The sequence below is a fragment of the Orcinus orca genome, chromosome 20 (assembly GCF_937001465.1).
Source record: "Orcinus orca chromosome 20, mOrcOrc1.1, whole genome shotgun sequence".
NCBI lineage: Eukaryota > Metazoa > Chordata > Mammalia > Artiodactyla > Delphinidae > Orcinus > Orcinus orca.
In genome coordinates, this window is record NC_064578.1 from 41,720,813 (window position 1) to 41,732,026 (window position 11,214).

General features: G+C 56.1%; 1 protein-coding gene across 1 annotated transcript; it reads right to left on the reverse strand.

The window, feature by feature from the left end:
• Nucleotides 1–250: 250 nt before the first annotated feature.
• Nucleotides 251–2,917, reverse strand: CEBPA (CCAAT enhancer binding protein alpha). The gene has a single exon (XM_004284141.4). It carries the CDS (start codon nt 2,715–2,717, stop codon nt 1,647–1,649), a length of 1,071 nt encoding a protein of 356 aa, XP_004284189.1. The 5' UTR covers nt 2,718–2,917; the 3' UTR covers nt 251–1,646.
• Nucleotides 2,918–11,214: the final 8,297 nt, after the last annotated feature.

Genomic DNA, 11,214 nt, shown 5'->3' on the forward strand with positions numbered 1-11,214 from the left:
CCCCTGCCACACACCCAGAGACTCTTCAGGCCTCGGCCTTCTCTGCTCGGAGCCTCGTCCTCCTTTGGGCATTTATTTGCCTTGCTTGGGAGAAGTCACCCCTTTAACGTAGAGAGGGGCTCAGGATGGGTGGAGAGCTAATGAGAGTCAGGCTCGCAGCCAGAGAACATGCTGTGATCATTTACAAATGTGACCTGGCCCACAGAAAACCCTGGAAGTAGCTTTTCTGGTTTTAAAAAGACACCAAAACTGACTTTGATATGTTTATATTATAGATATAATACATAAAACATCTAGCATGAAACTCTATGTTCTCCCCAAAGAAGAGAACCAAGCCAGCCTTCCCTGCTCCCAGGCCCAGCAATCTGATCTGTGAGTGCTGGCTGAGGACGCCTCCCTTCCAGACCGGGAGCCAGGGCCTCTGCGGGGGACAAAGCTGTGGGCAGCCCCGGCTGGAGGGGACCGAGGCCCACAGCCACCCCCAGGGAAAGCTGAGGGGAAAGCGGAGGCCCACCTCACCTCTTCGGTTCCCCTGGGAGCAAAAGCAATCCCAAAACCAAAAGGCAAGAGAGCCGCAGACCCTCCCTGCAGCGGCTGACGGAGAGTCTCATTTTGGCAAGTATCTGAGCAAAACCAAAACAAAACAAAAACCAAATAAAATGGTGGTTTAGCATAGACGTGCACATGCACATTGCACAAGGCACCGCTGGGACACAGAGAGGCCAGATACAAGTGTTGATATCGGCTGATAAAGCAAAATATTTGGAAAGCTTCTCATAACTTCGGTCCCTCTGGGATGGACTGATTGTGCTTCATGTTTGTATGGCAACGCTGGCGACATACAGTACAGACAAGGCTGATGGTCCCAGTGTCCCTTCACCACCCCCCTGCTAACCCCTAGACCAGATCTCTAGGTCCCCCTCTCCCACCAGGCCACCACTCCCATGAACACACGTCCTCATACCTAACCCACGACCTGGCTTTCTGATCTGACTGGGGGCGGGAGGCTCCCACTGGTCACCTGGTGACGCCCATCTCGGTGAGTTCTGCCCAGAAGAGCCCAGCCTGTTGCAGGCTGGGAGTTTAGAGGCAAGGAACTAGGGACCCTCCACCTTCATGTAGAACCAGGGGAACAACCTTAGGTTCAAAGCCCCAAGTCCCTGTGTTTCCTCCCCTCCAAGGATAGGCGCTCAGGAGCGGCTGGGGCCGGCTTATCGGGATCTCTGCTCCCTGAACCTTCCTCCTGCCGGGGGTTGGGGGGGGCCTGCACCCCTTCTTCTCTCGCGAGGTCAGGAACCCTCCAAATAAAATGACAAGGCACATATTTGCTCCCCCTACTCGGTAGGAATCGGAGCCGTGAGTTTGCGTTTCCAAGGCACAGGGTTATTCCTTTAATACTAGAGTTGCCGGGCTCCCGGCTCTGCCCCACGGCGCTTCTCCTCTCTGTCTGACCCCTCATCTTAGACGCACCGTGTCGGGCGCAGAGGAAGGCCAGGGGTACGCGCGGCAGGCCAGGCTCTCAGGCTGCACCGGAATCTCCTAGTCCTGGCTTGCGCGGCTCGGGCAGTCTTGAGATCCGGCGACCCGAAACCACTCCCTGGGTCCCAGCCAGCGGCCGGCCCAGGGCGGTCCCGCCGCCGCGCGCCTCACGCGCAGTTGCCCATGGCCTTGACCAGGGAGCTCTCAGGCAGCTGGCGGAAGATGCCCCGCAGCGTGTCCAGTTCGCGGCTCAGTTGTTCCACCCGCTTGCGCAGGCGGTCATTGTCACTGGTCAGCTCCAGCACCTTCTGCTGCGTCTCCACGTTGCGCTGCTTGGCCTTGTCCCGGCTCTTGCGCACCGCGATGTTGTTGCGCTCGCGCCGCACCCGGTACTCGTTGCTGTTCTTGTCCACGGACTTCTTGCCTTTGCCCGCGCCGCCGCCGCCGCCGCCGCCCGCGCGGATGTCTGGGTGCCCGACGGCCAGCCCCTTGAGCGCGCCGCCGGGGCCTGGCAGGCCAGCGGCGCCGAGCGCGGGCGCTGGGTGCGGGCTGGGCACGGGCGTGGGCGGCGGCGTGGGGTGGCCGGGCTGCAGGTGCATGGTGGTCTGGCCGCAGTGCGCGATCTGGAACTGCAGGTGCGGGGCGGCCAGGTGAGCGGGCGGCGGGTGTGAGTGCTGTGGTGGCGGCGGCGGCGGAGGCTGGTAGGGAAAGAGGCCGGCCAGCGCCAGCTGCTTCGCCTCGTCCTCCTCGCGCGGCTCCTGCTTGATCACCAGCGGCCGTAGAGCCGGCGCCCCGACGCGCTCGTACAGGGGTTCCAGCCTGCCGTCCAGGTAGCCGGCCGCCGAGCAGCCGTAGCCGGGCGGGGGGCCGTGCGCCCCTCCGGGCATGACGGCGCCGCCGGGGCCCACGGGGGCGCCCGGGTAGTCAAAGTCGCCGCCGCCTCCTGCGGGGGCCGCGGCCGCCTTGGCCTTCTCCTGCTGCCGGCTGTGCTGGAACAGGTCGGCCAGGAACTCGTCGTTGAAGGCGGCCGGGTCGATGTAGGCGCTGATGTCGATGGACGTCTCGTGTTCGCAGATGCCGCCCAGCGGCTCCGGGGCGGCAGGTGGGGCTGGGGGCTGCGCGGGACCCGCGCCCCGGAGAAAGCCGAAAGCGGCGCTGCTGGGCGCGTGCGGGGGGCTCTGGAGGTGGCTGCTCATCGGGGGCCGCGGCTCCGCCTCGTAGAAGTCGGCCGACTCCATGGGGGAGCTAAAGTCCTCCCGGCATGGCGAGCCTCGGCGGCCTCCAGCCTGCGCGGGGCGCCGCTGCTGCCGCCGCCCACCCGGAGGCCCTACTCGCTCGCGCCCGCTCAGCTCCCGGTCGCGAATGGCCAGGCCCGCGCGGGCCCAGCATTTATACCGGGTTGGTGGTCGCCCTCTAGTGTCCAAACCCGCCGTGGACCTTCGGCGACGACGGAGCAGCACCTCCTGGGTCTTAGCGCCTGCGGTCTTTAGAGGGCGGCGAGTGAGGCTAGAGCGCAGCGCTGGCGGGGAGGGGCCGCGGTGCAACGCCCACTACCTCCTGCGCCGCCAGCCGAACCACGACCGGCGCGCGGTGCCCCACCCTCGGCAGAGTTGTCGTCCCCGCGCACACGTGGTCGGTGGCAGGGCCCCCTCCTCTAGCCTCCGCAGGGCACCCAACTCCAGCAAACGGTCGGGGAGTCCGGGAGCACCCAGGCGCCGCGCAGGGGGGTGGGATTGGTTGGGGGGGGTGGGGTGGGCAAGTCTTCGTCTCTGAGCTTCTCTGGCGCAGACTCGCTTTAAAAGCTAGAACTAGTCCTGTCCGGGTCCGGGCTCTCCGGAAGGCGGCGGCGTAGAGAAGGGGTGGGGGGCAGCTTGGGACGTGCGGCCCAGCGCACACTGCCTCGTGGAGAGGCCGAGGGCAGAGGCCCGGAGCGCGGGGATTTTGCGACTCTCTCTGATCTCCAGGCGTCCTCACCGACTCCGCGCAAAAGTACCTCTCCCCCGCTCCGCCCCTCCCAGTACTCCGGGGTCCCACGGCCCCGCAGTGCAGGGCGCTAGGACCCCGCGGGGAGCGGAGGGAAGGAGAGGCGGCCGCGGCCGGGCTGAGGACCCGGCTGGTCCACCCGCCTGGGCTGGAAAACCTTTTCTTTTTGATTACTTCTCCTAGCTGGAGCTCTAGGTGTTGCTACGTGCACGGAGTTGGCGCTGCTACCCGGCGCGGGGCCGCCAACTTTTTCCTGCGGGACGGGCCGAACTGGATTCCCCGGCTGGGGTGCCGGGGCGAGGGGGGACGCACAGAGGGAGGAGGCGAATTTTACTCCCAGACGGGGATCCCGAAGCGGGGCCGGCGGTCAACGGCGCTGGAATCCACAGCCTTCTCCCCTACGCCCCATTCAGGTGCTCTCCAAGGCGGGAGCAGGGGTGTCGAGGGAGCCGGGGCCTGCTAGTCTCTGCGGCCCAGGGTCCGAGCACCTAATGAGAGAACCCTGCAGGGTGCTTCGCGGGGCGCTGGGTCCCCGGAATCCTGGGGAACAAGGCGGTCCGGCCCCGGTGACCCCTGGGCGCCACGCCGCCTCCGCACTCGCTGCTGCCGGAGGAAGGGGTTCAAGGCAGCGCTTTCCCCAGCCACGTGGCGCCTCGCGCGTTCTGCTTCGGGATCGCGGGGACAGCCGTCTCCCAAGGGGCCTCGTGGGCCCGCAAGTCGCTCACGCCTGTACCCCTCATTGCCCCTTACGGACTAAGTGCCCTGAAGCCCAATGCCACCTGGTTGCTGTTTGGAAGTTTGCCTGCTTGAGAATCGCCGGGCTGCGCTGGTCAAGACCCCTCCCGGACAGCGGCCTTCAAAAGGCTGGCAAGACGCCACAACCGGCCCAGGAGCCCTCAAGGAGGCGCAGCGTAAAAGCAAGGCCCGGGGAGGCTGAGCTTCCACTGTGGTCACATGAAAGAAGCAACCTCGTCTGGGGGAACGCTACTGTGCTTTAATCAAGTTCCTATTCAACGTATTCCCGATGATTAATGGCTCAACGGCTTCATGCTTTGGTCCAGAGCTTGATGGTTTTGGACTGGAGTAGAAGTAGATACATTAAATAAATAGCCCATGTGAGCTGGGGAGCTACTCTCTGGGCCCGGGTGTAGGGCCATTTATACACCATGCACCTGTGGAGACCCGGAGGGAAACCCAAAAACATGGCATTGGGATTTGCATTTTTGCTGCAGTGCTAAAAATAACGGTCTGCTCCAGTGCGGGAACAAAGAAAGGGCTACGAAAAGCGACCTGTTCTAGCGTGTACACCTGCTCTCCTGCGCAGGCAGCAGGAAGGTCTCCTCTTAGGATCCGAGGAAACCGCAGAGGCTCCTGGGGCTGGGGAAATATTGGAATAAGGCCTTGTCCAGCCTGCAGCTGCAGGTCCTCCCATAGCAGAAGCGGAAAGCTCCCCACGAGGCCAGCTCTGTGCAAGGCGCCTAGTGCCCAGAGGTGAGTGAGAAGTGGCCCCTGCCTTCTCAGAGCTCTGGGCACAGCTGGGGAGACAGACAGGTTATCACACAAAATCTGCTGAGAGACAAGGGCCTCCTCACAGAGGAGGTGATGCTGAAGGAGCAGGAAATGGAACTGGGTAGAGGCGTGGAGTCCATTAATTCATCAAATGTCTGTTAGGAGACACAAATGCGGATGAAGGATGAATGTGCTGTGATAAAGGGATGTCCTGCTCTAGCAAATATGGCTTTGGAGGAGGGTGTAACCAACTTCGTCTGAGGAGGTGCTATGGGCTAAATTGTGTCCTCCTCAAATTCATATGTTGAAGCCATGACCCCTAACGTAACTATATTTGGAGATGGAGTTTTCAGGAGGTAATTAAGGTTCAATAAAGTCAGAAGGATGGGGTCCTAATCTGATTAGGATTGGTGGGCTTATAGGAAGAGGACAAGAGGGAGATTCTCTCTCCCTCTGCCCCATGCGAGGACATAGGGAGAAGGTGGCATCCGCAAGCCAGGAAGGGCGCCCTCACAAGAACCTGACCATGCTGGCACCCTGATCTCAGACTTCCAGCCTCCAGAACTGCGAGAAAACTCACTTCTGTTGTTTAAGCGCCCAGTCTGTGGCATTTTGTCATGGCAGCTTGAGCTGACTGAGATAGGAGGTTGGAGAGGGCTTCATGCAGGAGTGGACCTTTGAGCCCCAGCTTGAAGGATGAGCAGGAATTGGCTAGAAGGATAGGTGCAGTTTGCAGAATGGCAGGTGCAAAGGTGGAGCAGCTGCAAGTGCAAGGCATGTTCTGGTAACAAAGGACAAGGCGTTTGACGGGCTGGAGCGCAGGGATTGCTGAGGAGGGGCCTAGATAAGGCTGGATCCACAGACAGGGCTTGGTTCATGGCCAAGGCGGCTCCAGGTGAAGGAGAGAGAGCCTCTCAGGCTTTTGCCATCCAGCTTTTAGCAGGGAAGTGCTGTGATCCAATCTGGGTTCCTGAAAGGCCACTCTGGTAGGGGCTGGAGAGGGGAGGGTGGATCAGATGAGAAGCAGTGGAGGCCTGAGGCCCCAGGATGGGGGACAGAGGGCAGGGATGGGTTTGAATGAGATGTCAGGGCTTGGGAGTCTGGGTGGGGGCTGAATGCCTGGCTTCTGGCTGGGGTCACCATCCCCCAACATATGTGATGCAGGGAAAATAGAGGGTCCCCTCCAAGCCCCTGGGGGTCATGGGGTCTCACCACCCACAGGACAGCCCCTGCGTGATTTGCGATTCTGGAGGAGAGGACCATGACCCAAGAACAGCCGCCAGGATCCACCTCCACAGTCTAGTCTTTCCTTTGAGGTCCAAGAGAACACCTTGGGGTGAGGAGGAAGCGGTTTAGAGGGCAAGTAGTGGGTTTGTGTGTGGGCTGCGCAGGGGTGAGGGAGAGTCCTGGGGCCCTCTAAGCCGTGAAACAAGAATGGGCTGCAGAACCTGGGAGAGACCCCAGGGCTGGTAGAGCCACTTTCCCTGGGAGGTGCCCACGGCTGGAAGGGGGCTGTGGCCTGATAGGACACGTGGGCAGCCAGCGTTTGGCTGGGATCACTTGGGAGGAGAATGGCTCTGTGGCTCACGCTCTGTTGAGACAGAGGCAGTAAAAAAAGGAGCTCGTAAATCTGACCACCTTTACGATCCTCCTGCTTCATCTTAATCGATGGTACTTGGCCGTGCTTGAGGAGCGAACAGAGGGAGAGCTTTCTCATAAGCCCTGGCCTCAGTGCGCTCGGCAGGGGGGCATGGGGCAGGGACCCCCAGCTCCGAGGCCACCAGCTCAGCCGGCCTGACTTCTGCCACCGCATGAGCCCGGGGAGAGGAGAAGGCGTGCTCTGGCTTTACTTTTTTTTTTTTTTACATCTTTATTGGAGTATAATTGCTTTACAATGGTGTGTTCGTTTCTGCTTTATAACAAAGTGAATCTTTTTGACGAAGGAGAAAATCAGCCACAGAAGTGAAAATGCATTTCGTTGGTGTGAATTATGCCCCAGACAGCTCAGGAGAGAAGGCTGCTGAGCCCGGCGGCAGGCCCGGTGTGGAGCGAGTGGGCGGGAGCCCTCCCCTCCGTGAACTGTGGTCCTGAGTTTGGGGTGCTCCGGAATGGAGCCTAGTTCCAGAGTCGCTCACAATGCTAACCATTCTGAGAAGACAGAGCGAGGAAGTTTTAATTTGACTTTGATTCAACCTTCCTAATGCAACGCATCCAAGAGATTAGTACCTACGTTTGAAAATCAATTGAATTCTGAAGAGCAAAGCTGGAAGGAACCCTTCTGATTTAGTTTCTAACTTTATCTACCGCTAAATGGATGTAGGATTGGTCACTCCAAAGCAGGACTAGTTAAGGTAATTAATAAGGGCGGATTAAGATAAATGACAAGTATTATATGTTCAGTTTGCCCTCTGGCTAATATAGGATATCTAATAGTGATTCAATAAAATACTCGCAGAGACCTTCCTAAAACTTAGACAAACAAAACGAAACACCGGTTACTTTTTATCAATACAAATGCACTGACTAGTGAGTTTTATACTAATTCGTCTTATGCTTTAGGTATTGACAGGTAAAGCATATGAACTCAGTGGACAGTCAACCAGGAGTCTAGTGTTTCTTACAAACAGATTCTGGGTACTTGGAGAAGACATTCTTATTACCCTGAGATTACGTGTTCTGTCTCACAGGAGGTCCGGTGGTGTGTGGGATTCCTCAGACCTGTTAAAACCCCTACTTCAACATTCGCTAGGGTGACCTTGGGAAAGTTATTGAATTTCTCTGAGCCTTTGTTTTCTTTTCTGTAAATTGGGGGCAATAATTCACTGGAGTGCATTCTCAGCTTGTTCTAGGACAAAGCACTGAGAAGTCACACGGAATGTTACAAGGCATAATTAATTCTGTCACCATGAGCTAGAAGTGATTTAACTGTTAGGAAAGATGACTATATATGTATATGTATGTAACCATATGAAATCACAACCACGAATACTTAGGTCCATAAAGAATCCACACTGTCAGATTCAGCTGTTTCCAGTTTTCTCTCAGTTTTCATCTACTCTAGTGTGTATGGGATTTGTTATGTTTTCTCTTTGTGTGCTCGCAGCTGCTGGCAGGTAAGCGGTAGCAGGCAGCAGTGATTTTAGAAAGAGAAAAGTTGAGTCAAAATAAAAGGTTCAGAAAGTTCTATCCATTATCTTAATTTTCCTTAGCGAATTGGGAAAAGTCCTTTAGGTTGGCAAACCCCTTTGGTAGATAACGGATCCCAGCACTAGCCATTGAGCATTTGGGGAACACTGCAGAAAGCAAGGTGCAGTGGATGTGGGTGGGCCCAGCACCCCATATTTTTGTGGGATCCGGAACAAGATTACAAGTGGCAGCCTCCATACCATCTGTTTAAACATTAAAAGTTATCAATCCAATAAGAAACTGTTAGATAAAATATGTCTACCTTTCTGACTTGACAAATAAACTTCACAACGTCCTAGAAGGCCGGATTTAAATTTAGAACTGGACTCTGGGACACGGCCGTGCCGGCAGAGCAAGCCACCCCCTTCTCTTCCCACCCCTTGTGCCATCCCCCACCAGGAGGTCCTTAGTCAGCGGGGTGTAGATTCCCAGCACAGGACTCCAGCGTTACCCATACTCCCTGAAAATTGCCCTCCTCCCGTCACCCTTGATCTAGGGGTGTGCATACTGCCAAGTGCCTGGAAAAGCGGCCCGTGAGGGCCCAGGCAGCTGGCTCTGGGCTGTTTGGGCAGGAAATTCCTCGGCCTGTAGGGTCCTCACACAGAGGGAAGGGAGAAGCCAGAGGAGGGCACGAGTGGGTCCCTCTAATGTCGGGGGTCCAGCTTGAGGGTCCCTCTCAGGGGCCCCCATACCTGAGTTGAAGGATGATATGGGAGATCCACCAGGCAGGGTCTCAGCACCCTGGTGGGGCAGGCACCCATGCAGTGCAAACAGGAGGGTGTGATTCCACTGCTTCTGGCCTTGTCTGGAGGCCCCAGGCCCTGCTTCTGTGCGAGGAATGTCAGTCAGCAGTAATCCCAAAGCTGTATCCCAGTTCATGGCTTCTCTCCATCTCACTGCAGACATCCTGGTCCCACACGCTCTCACCTGGACCACACAGCAGGCCTCTAAGCGTCTCCTCGCTGCCCTCCTTGCTCCTTGCCCCCAGCTCTCTCCCACGGAGCAGCCCAAGTTACCCTTTAAACATGCAGTTGGGTCATGACACTCACCTGCTTCACCCTCCCGTGACCGCCCGTCGCGTGTGGACGAGGACGTGCGGCATCTCGGCCTGACCCCAAGGCCCTGCAAGGCTTGGCCCTCACCTCTCCTTACACCTCAGACCCTCCCTGGCTGCCCACTGGGCTCCCAGCCTCGGGGCACTGCACTCTGCTCTACCGGCGCCCTGGAATGATCTTCCCAGATGTTAGCAAGACTCCTTCCTTCCCGTCATTTGAGCCTCACCTTCTCCAAGAGGTTCCTCTCAGGTACGCGTTGCACACGAGCCACCTCTCCCATCACTCATTAGGCCATTGTGCATTTTACTTATCCTCCTGGAAGATGGTCTTTTTTACTCATTTGACTTGTTCCCTGTCTGGCTCCCCCCACTTAGAACGCCAGCTCCACAAAGACTGGACCTTGTCTGCCCTGTTCTGCCTACTTCCAGAGCTAGAACAGGCCTTGGCATATGGTAGCGCCTCAAATATTTGTTGAATGAACACAGAATGGATTCTATTCAGGAAAACTGCTACCCGGCCACCCTCCCAGAACTCAGTTTGTTCCCAAAGCCTAGGAGGGCAGCTCAAGGGTGGGCCCAAAGGATGCTGGGGAAGACCCGACCCCCCTGGGTCAGGGCTGCCCAGGGCAGACCCATCTGGAGCCTCCTGAAGCTCTGCCAGACAAGACTGCCGGGGCTTGGAGTCTGCTTAGTGCCTCTGAGCTGACTCGGAGGAAGCCTCCCTCAGGCACATGCAGCCCCCCGGGGTCAGGCTGAGCAGAAAGTTGGGAGGAAAAAGGACTCTTTTCTCTGGAGAGATGCAGCCAGGCCAGGACACAAGGCTTGGTGAGTGGAGGCCTCCTGCATCGGAGTCGTTTGTGTAGCGCAAACTTTTCAGCCCTGCAAGACGACCCTGGAGCTCTCCCTCCACCTTGGCTCCAGAGCACCTGCTATCTGCAGGGCACTTCTGGGAGGGGGCCCCAGGAGAGCAAGACAGTCCTTGGAGGTGACTGGACATCAGATCCACCTGGGAGAACAGGCTGGCCTCCTGCAGTCCCACGCAGGAGGCAGGGGCTGATCCAGGGTGTAGACCAGACAACCCCACTTCTCGAGGAACGGGGTGAGGCTCCTTGGAGCCTACTTCCGTGCACCCACCATTTTGACCCCCTTCTTTCTCTTTGCTGATTCCAAGGACTTATGCAAAGTGCATCTTTAAAAACAAAACCCCTTAAATTAGGTGAGAAGACAAATCTTTTGAAAATCAAAATGAGTTTTTAGGTGCTCGCTTGTGAAGACCTCAGTTGAAGCCCTTTTTCCTTGGGATTAGACTCAGCAGCCCCTTCCAGTCTAAGCACCCCCAAGTATGTATAAAACGTCCCCCAGGTGCAGACGTCGGAGCTACAGGAGGAATGATTTGCATACAGTGAGCTATTTGATAGGTCTCCACAGGCCTTATCTGTTCTAGCCAATTAGCTGGGGCTGGATTACTCCCAAAGGAAGCCCTATCTGTGGTGATATATTGTCAACTTACAGAGTTAAAAAACTGATTTTCAAAAGTTACCATTCTTGACATCCAAGATTAATCCTTTACTGAAAAAAAATCAAGTTACAGAACAGCATGTAGCTTCCACTTTTTGAGGAAAAAATTATTTAAATACATATTGTTGGTGTATGGAAAGCAGTTAGGAGGAATACACACCAAACTGTTAGCAGGGGGGCTGCCTTGGTAGGAAGAGAGATAACTTGTACTTTTAAATTTACATACTTATGTATATTGGACTTTTAAAAACAGATGAGTATATATTTATGGCTTTTATAATTTTATAAACTATAAAAATATTTTGTCACGTACATTTTATACTTTTATAATTTTTGTAGTTTTATAAACTATAAAATGTTTTAAAGTCAACTTTAATTTACTCTGCAAACATGTAATGCCATAATAGATAGCATAGTTTTGTAAATTACTTCAAAATGCTTTTTAATGAGCATACTTTCCAAATAAAAAAAATCTGGAAACATGC